The sequence below is a fragment of the Hemicordylus capensis genome, chromosome 4 (genome assembly GCF_027244095.1).
Source record: "Hemicordylus capensis ecotype Gifberg chromosome 4, rHemCap1.1.pri, whole genome shotgun sequence".
In the NCBI taxonomy this organism is placed as follows: Eukaryota; Metazoa; Chordata; class Lepidosauria; order Squamata; family Cordylidae; genus Hemicordylus; species Hemicordylus capensis.
In genome coordinates this window covers 279,956,947-279,972,666 of record NC_069660.1, presented here as the reverse complement: position 1 = coordinate 279,972,666, position 15,720 = coordinate 279,956,947, and the positions used below count along the sequence as shown (strand labels likewise).

The 15,720-nt window shown below is 43.0% G+C and overlaps 1 protein-coding gene across 3 annotated transcripts in view; it reads right to left on the bottom strand.

Moving 5' to 3' along the window:
• Nucleotides 1–2,499: 2,499 nt before the first annotated feature.
• The window catches only part of OSGIN2 (oxidative stress induced growth inhibitor family member 2), a 38,075-nt gene continuing 24,854 nt past the window's right edge, over nt 2,500–15,720 (bottom strand). For 2 of the 3 annotated variants that reach the window (XM_053245127.1, XM_053245129.1), the window contains exons 5-7: nt 14,152–14,243; nt 10,595–10,843; nt 2,500–6,950 (exon numbers count right to left, since the gene is read on the bottom strand). In XM_053245127.1, the coding sequence (XP_053101102.1) occupies nt 5,909–6,950; nt 10,595–10,843; nt 14,152–14,243 (1,383 nt within the window). In that variant the 3' untranslated portion in view covers nt 2,500–5,908. The remainder of the gene's footprint in view (nt 6,951–10,594; nt 10,844–14,151; nt 14,244–15,720) is intronic. The other variant, XM_053245128.1, reaches the window with a different exon arrangement.

Below are 15,720 nucleotides of genomic sequence, written 5' to 3'. Positions count from 1 at the left end.
CTCATTGTGCTTGGGGTCTGATTATCTTGAAGCAGCAAATACAGATATGTCAATCTCAATTTGGTTCTGCTATGTCCATTATGACAATCAAAGGTGTCACGAATAACAACAAGGGTCATTCCATTTTACTTAGCACTCTAATCCAATGCAGTGATGTAGGTTTAGCTGCCTCAGCACAAACAGCTGAGCTGAAGCACAAGGAGCTAAAGCCACAGCCTAACCCTGGGAATTGGGACACATATCCTGCTCTGCCCCACTTGGCTTTAAAACCATGTTACTACAGAAATCTGGAACAGAGCTGGATTGTTGTTCATGGCTTTGGGGGCTGCTAAGAGAATACTTAAAACGGGCATCACTAGATTCTCCACATTCTTGGGCTAAAACAGGTCTTTGGGTAGTATGAAAGGGAAGAATACTATCGCTGACTCGTGCTGTAGCTCTGGAACTGGTACAGCCGATCTTATGAGCTGTTGCCTCACCACACAGAGGCTCAAAGGTCCAGGCTGGAAATTGTATTCTTTGGAGGGGAAATTCTTGAGGCAAATCTCCTTCAAATGGGTGGGAAACATTTAGCTCAGTTAAAATTGGATATATAGCCATTCAGATCTTTCTGCACACTATTTTTGTTTTAGACAGCCATTAAAAGGTATTTCAAAGAAAATGTATGTAACTGCATAACCCTTTGCTACTAAAAATATAGCTTTCCACCCCAAAGTCCCTGCCTTACCAAGGAAGTTTAAAGATGTCACTTTGTCCTTCAAGTATAAGTGGGTCTTGAGATACTCACATAACTTGCATTACCACACAAGTTAAATGAATGCTACTGGGTTGCCTGCAAGGAATTAGCTGCAATTAAAATAAGTAATGTCAATTAGCAATGCCAGTTCCTTCTAAAAATACCATAGACAGTGGACAGCTCCCCCTGCCCCCGCTGACATAATTTCCATTTGTAGAAAAGCTATTTAATTTCTTGATACCACTTCAGTTAATAAAGACATCTCAATGTTTATTCAAAATCTAGAGGTGCATCTTGAATCTTACTGCTAGCTTAAAACCTTCAGTTAGCATTTAATTGTACAGTAAAGCACCTTAGTAAAAACAGAAAAGCTTAGCATTAGTGTCTGGGTGGTAGAGAACCGCCAACAGAAGAGGTTAATGAGGCTCATGTAATACAGCCCTTTCAGTAGCTGTGAGTCATAAAACAGCTAAGACCTTGGAAGAAGATGGATAAATCCTCAGTCCTTTCCCTTCCAAATTCTTTGCAATTGTATCAGCCTCTTCATTCCACTTATAGGCTTCATAATAAATCCCTCTGCCGGAAAATAAATGCATAGAGCCAGCGTGGTGCAGTGGTTAGAGTGCTGGACTAGGACCGGGGAGACCCGAGTTCAAATCCCCATTCAGCCATGAGACTTGCTGGGTGACTCTGGGCCAGTCACTTCTCTCTCAGCCTAACCTACTTCACAGGGTTGTTGTGAAAGAGAAACTCAAGTATGTAGTACACCACTCTGGGCTCCTTGGAGGAAGAGCAGGATATAAATGTAATAATAATAATAATAATAGATTGGGGCATACCAAAAGCATCACAACAATATCATGCTGCCACTGAGGAAAATTATATAGGTACTGCAAGGTAGATTTGCTAACATAAGTAATTGTGAGGAGTATTCAGCATTCGGAATGGCAGACATTTTTCAGATGCCTTTAAGACACAATGGGGTAGTTAAGGCTAGTTCCTTCCGCTTGAAAGATGCAAAACTCAGTAGAAAAAACTATCCCCGGCAAGTACATTTTGTTCAGGTTATATTTAAGCTTGTACTTAAGAGTTGTACTTCTGCAACTGTATCACAAAAGCATAGAATTTGATATCTAGTGCAGAATTCCAAGAATCTTATCTTAAAAGAACTTAAAAACTCAGAAGCCAGAGGGGCTGATTAGGATTTCCAAATGATTTTTATAGTCCCTTGTCCACATGACTTGGCTTACACAACATAACATGATGCAAAATAAGTCATGTTGGAAAATGTACAAAATAGCTGGAACATTTTAAAAACTGTACCAAGTATCCACAGCCTGAATATGGTTTCAGCCTAAAGTGATACCAAAGATCACAATGTGGAGAACTATGTAAGTAGCTCCATGAATCCAAGATGAGTGGGTATTGGACGTGTGTATCGCTAACCAAACACTGCACACTTCTGAAACTTGACAAAGGCAGGGGATTGTTTAAAAAGCATTTTAAAAAAACAGGAAAAGCAAGTACGTTTAAAGAAAAGAAATTCTATAGGTCATGTACACACAAGCCTTTGGGTGCTCATAAAGTGGCTCTGGACATCTCAAACCTAGTCCTGATTCACAACAATTCATACAATTTGCCTAAAAGGTCGCTGTTCCACTTACCTGAAAAGGCAATATTCTGCCAGCTTCATGTATAATTATTTGAATACCTTAGATTCTAGTAAAACAACTGAAGCCAATAATTCAGGGGGTCCTTCAGTCTAAACATGAAAAATGGTTTGTACTTTATTGTAAAGGCTAATGAAATAAAGCAGCACAACTACATTCAAGCCCTGTGGATGTTTCTGATCAAATAATACACATTCCTTTCATGTTTTAGAAACATTTTGGCTGGATCCAAATCCTCGCTGCGCTAGCAAAGAAGTGCTTAGATGGGGAGCATCAATCACTGTGCAGAACTTGGGCAGAGCTGCAGCAGGTATCTGCAAAGGGTTAGCTTTAGGGAGTTAATCTTCCTTATGCTTTTGTATCTGAATTGTCAAATTCATGATAATTTTAAAAAGCATGTGACTTTCTTAAAATGGACAGTGGCTAAGCTAGGTACACATATGCAGTGGGATTTATTAGGCCAAACCTCCAATCTATTAAAACTCCCTAAGCTTAAGAAGTGGTCTGCTGAAGAGGAAATAGCCCAATAAACCCGTAGGTGTATGCAGGCTCCAGCTTGCACACAAACAGGCGCATAGCAAGCTGCCCGGCAGTCCAGGGACAAAGTTCCTCGGGTCCCCCCCCCAGTGTGCATGCCCCATCCATGCCCCCTGTCTGTGAGGGCCCCCTTGATTTTTTTGGGGGGGGATTTAATCTCCCTGCCACTTTCCTCCGTGCTGCTGCTGCCCTGCCATTCATACTACCCATAATCTTAACCAGCAGGGAGAGCAGGCCACTCCCCCATGGCGGCAGCAGGCAGGCAGGCTCCCCCCACCCGCACTCCCGGCTGGCCTGCAGCTTCTCTTGGGCCTGTGCACCTGCACACTCTGATTATGGATAGCATCACATGTCATGAAAACACATGACACTATCCCAAATCGAAGTGTGCAGGTGCACAGGACCGAGAGAAGCCACAGGCCAGCCGGGAGTGGAGGGGGGGAAGAAGTCCGCCCACCGCCACCACGGGGCATGGCCTACTCCCCCCAGCGGCGAAGATTATGGGCAGTATGAGCGGCTGAGCAGCAGCAGGGTGGTGGTGGGCACCAGTGGGGGCCCTGGTGGGCCCCCTGATTAGTCTGGGCCCAGGGACAGTCACACCCCCTTGTTCGATGGACACTACACCTATGTACACAGTTGTTGCCTCTTTGGCTCATAATGAATTTGACTTATGTGTGCCTCTAACCCTGAGTTTACAAACGTAGCTTGACTAGTTCTGAATCCAAATGACAGGCACAAAAGAAGCTTCCAGAGAAAAAGTGAATGAGTGTATAAAGTAGGCTGTGCAAATACTTGGCTCCAAATAGTGAAAGCCGAGCAATCCACACAGCCCTGCTGGCATCACACACAGGCAAGCATCCCTTCAAGAGCATGGCGTTCTGATGCATTCCAGTGCCATCCTCGAAGGTACATGGAGAGCGTTGAGAAGTGGAGACTTTTCAGTGCTTCCCTCAGCTCTATTGGGAAAATGCTGGAACAAACTTCACTTCCCCATTCTCCCCACATGCCTTCCTAGATAGTGGTAGAATGCAGGAGGGGTCCATGCTCTTTTAAGGGGGCCTCAGAAGGGGTAGGATGGCACATTGGGAATGCGTGCCTCTATGCAGTGCCAGCAGAGCTGTTTGAATAATTGGGCTTTGACTATTTGGAGCTGAATATCTGCACAGGCTAATGTAAAGTATTTGAAGGCAACTCTTGGGAACATGAGGAAATCCATTGGAAACCCCTAAAGCTCTCACTATGGACTTGGATTTTCATTTTTACTGCTAAACCACTGAAACATAAATAGGAAGGTTTGGTGGGGGTGGGGGGCAGCGATTGTGATCTCAGGAGTACTGAATATTCTGTTACTCTTTCAAGCAATTTAAACCCAGTTACTATCTTATGTACTCCGCAATATACATAAAAGGAAAACTGAATTAGAGTAATCTCTCCCTTATGCTGCAACTGACTTAAATCCTATGTAATGGATTAACATTCCTGTCTCATAATTTAACATCAACATCACTTTTCTCACTTTTGCAATATTGTTAATAGCCATCACATATTTGTTTCCAAGTTATTTCTAAGGAATACATCAATTTTTAAGAGCTGGTGGGCAGGGCTGACTAAGCTACCAAAAGGAAGAGGGGCTTGGGGGTGAGGGGGACTGGTGCGCATGCAGATCTGACACACATGCACAGGGATTACAGCTGATGGACAAACCCAAATAAAATGAAGGCTGCTTAAATCTCATCGAAATGAATGGAGTTGCAGAGATTAAGGGAGCCATACTCCAGAGGAGCCATTTAGGAGCATGTAGAGGACGACATGCTCTTTCTTTGTGGTCTGTATTGCTGTAGCTCCCACAATGAACAAGTCAAGTACATTTGCCTCAGCAACTGTGGATCTGTAGTAGTGAAAACTATAGAACATACTTTGCATGGGTGGTTGCCTGTCTGCACATAAATTGCTTCTTTTGATCATGGCTTGCAAACTGAATTCTTGCTGATTTCAATGGGACCAAAAGCGATTTTAGCTTTCTCTGGGTTGCAGTCAGTTGTGTTAAGAATTCAGACCTTAATGCAACACCAACAATAGTTCTGTTTTCAGACCTGAGAGATTAGGCACATCTTAGAAGCTGAGACCTTTGCTATGCTCAAAATGAGCAGGATTCCATGTTTGGCTTAGTAGGGAAAGACCTTTTGCAGATGATGACTGAGCTATCTTCAGGATAAATATCTACTTCTAATAACCGTTAATGTAGTTAATCTTTACTAACTACATTAGTAAACTCATCATCCATTACACAGATGTTGTAGTAAGAGCACTTATAGCAGCACTTTGTTTTACACCAATGTAGGAGAGGCTAGATCTCCACCATTCCTTTGATGTGGTCTTTCTGTATGTAACAGTGACTGGCACATATTTATCATCACTATTTCCCATTACCAACTGTGGTTAAATCTAGGATATAACATTCTCTGTTTCTGGCTTCAGGGGAAATTCCTTGTTTTACAGGCCATTTAAAAAGTGCTAAGTTTTACATAGTTGTCACTATGACCAATAAATAAAATCTTTGCTGCAAATAAATGGCTGAACATTTCCTTTAATTTATCATGTATCTTTAAGGAGAAAATTTTTCTATTCTTAGAACTTGGTCTAGTTAAAACACTCAGCTCTTGGGCACAAACTCTCTCTAAGAGGTAAATAGGCTCTTTCTAGAGTAGGAGATGAAAGCAAATCAGCATGTGTTATTTTCATTTACTCCTCCTTTATCTGGAAGCAATTCCAGGAAAAACAGACAATATTTGTAACAGTATTTTGTAAAGGCTGAAATACTGCAGCAGCAGCATCCTCTACGAGGCAATACAAGCATGAAGAACTTGTACGGATAACAAAAACAAGGCTGCCAATGATTTGGATGTCAATGGATCACTTATGCATATGCCTGTGGTTCCCTAGATGATGTCTATGGCTGATTGCTTTAGGGCACTCCATCTTCTCCTTCAACAATGAGTTGATGCTTCTTCTGCATTATAGCCAAATGCCGTGAAATGCCCAGTGCCCCTCCTTTTAAAAAGCGTACAAAGTTGTCTCCAACAAGAGGACCTACTGCAAAAAGATTGGGTTCTTTTGTGCATTCATATGTATATGGGTCAATTTCAATAGGGTTACCCTTGCACGTAATTGGTCCATTTGCATTATGGCCTAAACCCTGGCCTTGGTCCTTTAGGAAGCATAGATTAGGATGAGAACCTATTAATACTAAGGCTACAGAGAACTTTATGATCTTCTTCAGTCCAGAGGCACTCTGAAGGACACACTTCATATCTGACTGAAATGAAAGCACCTGATGTTCAGGAAAACTGGTATAAGAAGGATGCAAATTAGAATCCTTAGTAACAGAATGAGTACACATCATATGGTAGACCTTATGGTATTCTGGATAAATCTTTTTAGGCAACTGTCTGAAAATTAAATTTGGATCAGTTACCCTTCTACGGAATACATGAATTATAGGAAAGTGGTGGTTATAAGCACACAGAACTGCATCAGCTGCTGTGAGTCCACCACCTATAATGAGGACTGGATCTATTTTCCCATGTAATAGTCCTTTGCTGATGGCAGCTCCAAAATCAGATATGGAATGAAGCACAAAGGGAAAGTCTTCTCCTTCAACCTGGAGGCGTCCAGGAGCATCAAAAGTTCCAGTAGCAAGAGTCACATTCTCAGCAAACAAACAAAATGGTACATGAGAGCCATCTGCTGCTCTCTGATAACCTCTTATTTCCCAGTTTCTCTTGATTGGTGTTGTCTGCTCACTTTGGTCTTCCATTTCCAAATCTTGTGTTGACACATCTTCATTCATCTGACTTTCCTCTTCATGGTCCTGTTCCCGGTAAAGCCTCGATACAGATGTTATATAAGTGTTTTCTCTGAAGTTCTTCTGTAGACCCATGACTTTAACATAGTGCTTGTAATAGCTAGCAATTTCTTCTGGCAGAACTCTATCACACTTTATATTTCTGAAATAAAAGATCAGATTTTTGGTTATTTACATTTAGGTTAATTTTCACAAGCACAATAATAGCACTTCCCTCAATTCCAAATGTGACTGTACTGTCAATTTCAGATCACATTGCTAAGGAAAGAATTTTCAGCTTTTGCCACTGGTGCTCAAATAGTGCAACTGTTCTTTATTTTTTGAAAATGTCTCATTATTTATGCATGGTTAGAAACCTGGTGAATGAAAATATTCAGCCTGCAAAGCTTATTAAAAAGTAGTGGCCAATTGAGAAGCTTTTGTAATGGAACATATTTCAAATTATAGCTTTCATTCAATGAGCAAAAAAGCAAAATTCATTTGCTTCATGAGCAAAGTTCTGAATAAGATCCAGAATAGTATTTTTATTTATTTATTGCATTTACATTTTTAGACCAAAAGCTGGTGTCTCATGGTGGTTTACAAACAATAAAACCACAATTAAAACCAAGTAATAAAGCCAGTTAAAAATAATTTAAAACTGCAGTATCAATAAGACCAATGCACAGCTGGTCAAAGTCTTGATTAAACAAATGGGTCTTAAGGGCTCTTTTAAAGGCTACTAGAGATGGGATATATGATATCTCATATCCCAGAGATGAGATATGATAGCTCAAACTATCATACTTTGGACACATCATGCGAAGACCCAGCTCCCTTGAGAAGTCCATAATGCTGGGAAAAGTTGAGGGAAAGAGAAGGACAACCAACAGCAAGGTGGATTGACTCAATTATGACAGCAATGAATGCACCACTGAGAGGCCTTAAAGGCCAAGTTGAAGACAGATCATCCTGGAGAAAATCTATCTATGTGGTCACTAAGAGTCGACACCAACTTGACGGGACTTAATCAACCAATCAGAGATGGGGAAACTCTTCCAACAGGGAGTTCGTTCCAAAAGTCTCAGGGATGTTATAGAAAAGGCCTGGCCCCGAGTTGCCACCAGATGAGCTAGAGGCAAATGCAGGATGACCTCTCCAAAAGACCTTAATAAGCAGTGGGAATCCTGAAGAGGAAGAAGGTGCTCTCAAATTTTTGTGAATGAAAAACATTTTGCTTGCACAATAGGGGATATATATTTTTTTGCCAATCTTCCCTTCATTCTGCAGCCCCTGTAATTAGATCCCTGAGGGTTCCCCACCTCTCAGGAACATTTGGTTACACTACAAAGGTGGAACCAATATTATGGGGTAAGATACTAAGATGTGGGGCTTCACAGCCTAGCACCATTGCTTTTTGTGAGATTTTTTTGTAATTTCAATTCGGCAGTGCAGTTAAATGATGGTGGCAATGTTGAATAAACTAGTACTGATACACTCCACACTGAACTGTGTAGAGATTATTTGGGAACTCTAGTAACAATACAGTTAAGATGAGGGGTTATTTCAACATGCGATCATTACAAGCTCTGAACATTCTATTGGTCATAAAATTAGTCTCTCCAATCTATCTGGACACTGGCAGACAACTAGGTGATAAGCAACACAACCCCTCCAGATCTGGGGCAGATGTAACATGAAATGGCTGAAGAGATGCAGTTCAAAAAAATGGACTCAAGTTATAGAAAACTACTGTTGGCTACCTTTTTTTGCCATCATCTTTTTTCAGTGTCCCTTTAATGGTTTTTATAGATACAGGTGTATGTTGAAGCATAATACTGTGTTTTGAGAAGAAAAAATCCATCCAGTATTTCATATATTCTGAACCTATGAAGTGTCCCCATAATAAAAGGATAAAATCAACCAAGGATGCTGATCAGTGATTTTGCCGGACAAGGGTTCTGCAGTCAGAGTTGGGAGGGGCAAGTCCACAAGAGTGACTTCCTGGTTCTGAACGTAGCTGCTTGGTAAGGACAGTCCAAGAGTTAAGCAAACGTCTCCCTCTCCCGGTATTCCTTGGATGGGCTTTTGTTTTCTTCCTCCACTGAAGCAGTAGCAAAGTGGTGGGGGACATACCAGGGCATATGAGGTGGTAAGGTACCTTGTGAGGGAGTGTGAGGCACCAGCAAGGGAGGGTCAGCCTTGTGATGGCATGTGAGGCTGTGGAGAGGTGACAAATATAAGGGCGCAGGAGGTGGTAGCAAGTTGGCAGGGCACACAAGGTGGTAGTGGACTGCTTTGAACATGGAGGTTAGCGGCATGCCTATGAATATGATGGATATAGTGGTTCCACTTAGTCAGCATGGGGAAGAGACACAGTTACACTTCTCTTTCCCACAGTACCCAGATTTTTTAGAAGCCTGGAAATTCAGGACAATTATTCACCAACGTAAGGCATGGTGAGGGCAGTTAAAGTAGGGTGACAACCATAAGATTGCAAGATCACTGTCTTGCTACATATGTACTGATTATACTCTATAATACCACCACTTGTGATTGCCACAATACCTCAACTGCCATCACCATGCATTAAGATAATGAGCAATTGTACCTTTGCTGTAGCCGACTCCTCACAGTGGCATTTGCTCTTCAGATACTCTTCTGTTTTCTCACTATTTGTTCTCTAGGTGGTCTTAGGAGATCTTCTCTTGGATCCTGATTTGACTGTGTCCCTCCTTCCCTCCCCTGCTAAATATGTATTTTAATTTTTAGTGTAGTTTTATTATTTGAGTACTAATCGTTTATTACTGTTTGTAAAATATTCAGAACGCTAATTGGTATTTTAAAAATTCAAAAGCTAGAACAGCAAAAAAGTAATGAATTTAAGGGCAGCTTCAAATAAAGCTGATTTCAGCCAAGATGTTTTAATGCTAGCAGAAACTTTGATTACTTTTAAATTTTGAGGTAGAGTGAGGAACAGACAATTCACAATATATTTTCATGCAAATGTTTCGTCAAGTACATTTATGAAAAGTGTTCTCTTTATTTAGTACAAAACCCAGTCTGCATGAGAAAATATAGTGGCACAGTATGATGCTTTCAATAGCTGACATTCTCCACAGCCCTCTGGAGACAGGAGGAGGGCTGGGGTTCTGGAAGAAGCCCACAGTATCCCTACACTGAAAGCTTCTTGCACCTTGGACTGGGTGCAGAAGAGGGGGGTGTTTGCATCTCTTCCCCCGCTACAAAAGCCCTTTCCATATGTATAAATATGTTCCTACGGGTTGCATAGCCCTCAAAAACATATTTATACAAGTGGAAAGGACTTCTGAAGGGTTCCATGATACCCGAGCCTGATCTCTCCTCATCCTAGACGGACCTTGAGGAATCTGAGGAAAAAGCAGGATGTGAGGTGCCATGGGGTTCTGTGAACCGCCACTTCAACCAAAGCACTCTGAGGAAGAAGCCAGATGCGAGGTCCCCAGGGACTCAGGGGATCCTGTGTCCCTTGACTCTCAATTTAACTAAGGATGCCCCATTGCCCTTGTCTTCCTCCTCTAGTTCAGATGATGAGGCCAAAGCCACTCCATTGTTAGTTCTGCAGCTACACCTCAGCCAGAAGCTATGTAACAAGGCACAGGCCCTTTAACCAGGAGATGTGGCCAGACTCCACTTCCGCTTCAAAGGAGCTCAGTCTGATGTGGGCCTTTGCTGAAGCAACATCAATGCAAAATCTCCTAGCGCGGTCCTTACTTTGCTCTTGTGTAGACTTGACCTCCTGGCTTCTGACCTTGGCTTTGACTTTACCTGACTCGCCTGCGCCTGCGCAGACCTGACCTCCTGGCTCCTGACTTTTGCTTTGACTTGACCCAACTTCCCTTGCTCCTGTGTAGACCTGACTTCTTGGCTTCTGGTCTCAGTTTGTTCGTGGACCTGAAGTGCCTTCCTCCTGCATTGACCTGACTTCTCTTCTTCTGACCTTGGCTTGTAACTTGACCTTGATTTGTGCCTTGCTCCCCTGGTGAGTCCTTGCTGTAAGACTGGCACTGCCCAGCCCTGCAAAACAAGATAGAGGGAGGGGAGAGTCACAAAAGTCACTCCCCTCTCCTCCTCTGGTCTGCTGCACCAGGAGCCTTCAATGCACGGATGCTGAAGGCTCCTTGCAGACCTGCAGCTCTCTTTCCATCGCTGGAGGACTGTGGAGAATGACAGCCAGTAATTTATATTTTCAGAGAAACTGTAAATTCCTTATTTATTGATAAATGTGTATCAATAACATGCAAATGGGCAACAGATAAACCTGAGTGTTTACGCCATCATGAGAAACTTATAGAAGGGAGTACAGAGAGAGATTTTAAAAGGGATAAAGAAACAACCATGTAGTTTTCCAGCTGCAAATCTCCCTGTAGAAGAATGCATTAGGTAGCCAGAAGGGGCACACCTAGGTAAATTGGGTGCCCGGACACCTCCCCCTGCTGCAAGGCCCCCCCGATCTTACTTTGGGGGGGCCACCCCACACCTGCCCGACCAAACCTCTGCCCCCCCTAATTTGCAAGGCGGCTGGGGGGGAGGGTTTGAGCCGAGCAGCCCCCCACCCACAAGCTTGTGATGATCTATTTCAACTGCACTGGGGCACCTCGCGGTTATCAAGAGTCACTGGGCCAGACGGGCACTGGCTGCTGCCGGGGGAGCCCTGCTCAGCTCACCCCCAGCCACCACTCCTCAGCCGTGCACATAGTGGCTGAAATTATGAAAAAAACACTCCCAAAACGGAGGTTTGGTGCAGTGGGGCAGTGGCGGGGTGGCTGCAGGAGGCCCCCCAGGCCATTTGGAGGGGCCCCATGGACTTTGGAGGCCACGGACCGGGGCCCCAAGGTCTGGGGGTAAGAGCGCCTCTGGTAGCCGGGGGGGGGGAGGGGAGAGGTTATCCAAAACTATTATATGACATTGCTGTACTTGATACGTGAAGTGTCAGAAGCACTTAAATATGAGCAAAGTATTTTATGCTTTGATACATATGCTTTGAGATTTATTTATTTAATTTATTTTTACATTTATATCCCGCTTTTCCTCCGAGGAGCTCAGAGTACATGGTTATTTTTATAATTCCTCTTTATAAAAAAGGTAGGCATGAGGACCCAGCCAACTATCGTCCCATTAGCTTACTTAATGTTATTAGTAAAATTTATGCGAGGCATCTTTTGATAAAACTTCTAGACTGGATCGAGGCAAATAATATTTTAGCTATCGAGCAGGCAGGCTTTCGGGAGAGTCGTTCCACCACGGAACATGCTTTTACCCTTCAATTTCTGGCAGAGAAGTATTCTAGGTTCCCAGGTTCAGCACTTTATGTAGCATTCATTGCTCTTAAGGCTGCATTTGATTCGGTTTCTAGAGAGAGACTGTGGTCTAAAATGGAAGCTCTTGGAATAGATAAAAGATTAGTCAAACTTATTGTTAGTCTGCATAAGCATACTTGTTTGAAAGTTCGTTATGGCCCAACTGGACAGTTAACATCAGAAATTCCAACTTTTAGAGGAGTACGCCAGGGCTGTATACTTGCTCCTACTTTGTTCAAAATCTATGTTAATTCTGTGGTTACTTGTTTGTCCACCCTTTCTATTCATCCACCAAAGTTAGCCGAAAGGCACGTCTCCATATTATTATATGTGGATGACATAGCTATTATGTCGCAGACACCTGTAGGCCTTAAGCATGCTCTAAGACTGTTCTCATCGTTTTGTAACCAAGAGTCTATTGAAATAAATTATAGTAAGACTAGAGTCTTAGTGTTCGCCAAGCGAGCTAGGCGTTATAATTGGTCCATACAAGGACACAAGATTGAGCAGGTTAATTCCTTTAGATATCTAGGAATTACGTTTCACTCTGTTGGCTCTAGAAATGCCCATTTTAACTCCATCAGGCAGTCTGCTCAATTGGTTGTAAATAAGATCAAATCTTATCACTTTACACATGGTGCTGTTTTTATACCTGCGACAGTGAGACTTTATACAGCCAAAGTACTGTCTTTGCTCTTATATGGAGCCCAACTGGGACCTGCAAGTAATTTTGCCCTACTGGAGGCTATCCAGACTAAGTTTATTAGATGCATTTTGCAAGTACCGTGTTGTGCTCCGCATGCTGTCATCAGAAGAGAAGTTGGGCTTATTAGGTTGGAATCCTTATACTGGTGCTGCATTTTTCGATTTTGATTAAAACTGAGTTTTGGACAGGCAGATTTAGCCTCTTTGGCTATGAATGATGGTCTTAATTCGAGCTGGAAACGAGCTGTGTTGAGTAAATTTTCTTTTTTTGGCCTCTCTGTAGAGGATTTGCATACTGTAGGAATTGAGCAAGCCAGGAAGTTAGTTAAGCGACATGTCCTGGATATAGAAGTTCAACAAGAAGGTGCATGGCTCAAGCAGGGTTTATACTTAGGGAGTCAAGCTATTAATCTTAAACCAGCTAAGTACTTTGATGTGGTGCTTGTCCCTAAATTTAGATGAGCCCTCACTTTAGCACGTTTAAATGTTCTTCCTACAGCAGTATTGGATGGCAGGTTTAAGGGAGTTCCGCTATTTTTACGACTTTGCCCATGTGGCAAAGGGGTTTTAGAATCCACCTTGCATGTTATTCTTTATTGTGATTTTTATAGTGAATCCCATTTAAGACTTATATCTCCTATGTTAGATAATTTGCCTGGCCGGTCTGATGAATTTTATTTAAATTATCTTTTAACTAATGTGGACACTGATATTATCTCTGTTATGGCCAGGTTTTGTTATATTATTTGTAAAATACGTACTGGTTTATTGTAAATGTTTGCTGGTCAATGACCGAATAAACTTATATCTATCTATCTGTCTGGTTATTTTTATCCTCTTAACAACTCTGTGAGGTAGGTTAGGCTGAGAGAGAAGTGACTGGCCCAGAGTCACCCAGTCAGTTTCATGTCTGAATGGTGATTTGTACTCTGATCTTCCTGGTCCTAGTCCAACACTCTAACCACTATGCATGCTGGCTATGCTGGATCAAGGTCAATGGTGAGACTGGATGAGCTTTTCAAACACAGATGAGTGGAAAACAAATAGTGGCTGGTCCTTCCCTGTCCAGCCCACTCCATCAGCACTTTGCCTCCATCCCAGCCTTGAAAGAAAGGTTTTCATATGAATGGAAATGAATTTGTAAACCAAAATGTCATGACAGTAGTCCACTGATTACAAGCTGGTAACATCATATACAACAGCCCCTTGTGCTTTACTGAGAGATGCATCACAGAAAACAATTAACCCTTTGGCTTTTCCATCTGCTGATAGTAATAATTCTTTCTAAATCAGTCACTGTAAGTTTGCTGTTGTCCTCACCTTCGCTTTGTAGCAGCCCAATCCTTAAATGTGTATCCAGGTAATTCCATCCAGTCTCCAAAGCTGATGGTCAGCATGGAACCTTCCATAGACTATGGAAAATAAAATCAAGACAGGACAACATATTCAAAATATTGCTTAAGCTCAACCACTAACATTAAAACATGAGGGTTTTTTCCGGAACAAATAGAAAAGTTAATACTATGCATCACAACAGCCACTTTATACCGTACATTATCTTCACAGCAAAAAGGCTTCCGTATGGTGACCCACCCCATCCATGACAATTGTTAAGTTCTGAGCACAGCTTGGTATGAAGATACTTAGGGTAGCACAGAGATTCTGCATAACAGCAGTGGACACCTCTAAAAATGAGATGCTGGTGTGGGAACTCCTCAAGTGATCCAAAGGAATCCATGCAGCAAGCTTGTAGGTTCTAGCAGGGGAGTGCAGCTATCGTATACCCTTTACCGAAGAACGGTACACTCTTATCTGGGATGGTTGTCCTCTTCCACCGAACGTACAGCTTCGGAAGGGATACACATGGAGTGGTGAGGGAGGAAAATAACACCCGCCTAGCCAGCCAGATCAGCTGAATCAACCCTGGCGATCAATGCGGCGACAGATGTCTCAGCCAGATCACCCTCACATCCACCATGCAGCAAGCTACACGAGACATGTAAACCGCCCAGAGACTTGTGTTTTGGGCGGTTAACAAACATGTTAACTAAATAAATAAATTATAACCACAGAGGAGAAGAAGAAGAAAAACCTCTTGCCAGAGGTTTATAGCAGCATATAAAGAAGCTTTAGTCTCTCAAGTTGCTAGCCTTCCACCCAGGCACGGAGGGAGGCCAGCAGTGGCCCAGGTTCTGCTATCGCCGCGGCCCCCCTAGCCCTGCCCCCTGCGTCCGACATCAGACACAAGGAGCCTTTAGCTATGCTCCCTGCAGCTGACATCAGATGCGGAGGCATGGTTTCGCTCCAAAACGGAGCCATGCGGCCCTGTTTGGGAGTTCGATTGGCCAGCGCTGCATTTGCAGTGCAGCCAGAGCAACTCTCCCTGCCTTTTAAAGGCGGGGAGAGTTGCTTGGACTGCACTGCAAATGCAGCGCTGGCTGCTGATCTAACTCCCAAATGGGGCTGTGTTGCCCCATTTTGGAGCTAAACCACGCCCCCTGTGTCTGATGTCAGAAGCGGGGGCGTGTCTGGGGCACGAGGCGTGGCCTCTGAGGGGTGGCAGCGGCGGCCTCGGTTCTTTGAACCCATTCGCTCAATGGTGACTCCACCCCTGCTTCCACCACTCATTTTGCCAACTATTCAGCCCCTGCACAATATTTGTATTACTAAGAATGTTCTTAACGGATTTGTGTAAGATAGTGATTAATTGAATAGAAGGATTCAGGACACGAGCATAGGTTGTAGAAAGTGCTCTGGGCTATATTTCCCCCTGCATAGGTATCAACTATTGGTCTAAATGGTCAACTCCATTCTAAGGGAGTTGTTCCTTTCAGAAATACACTCTCTCTCTCTCTCTCATGGAAAACGTAATGTATGAAGGGTAATATC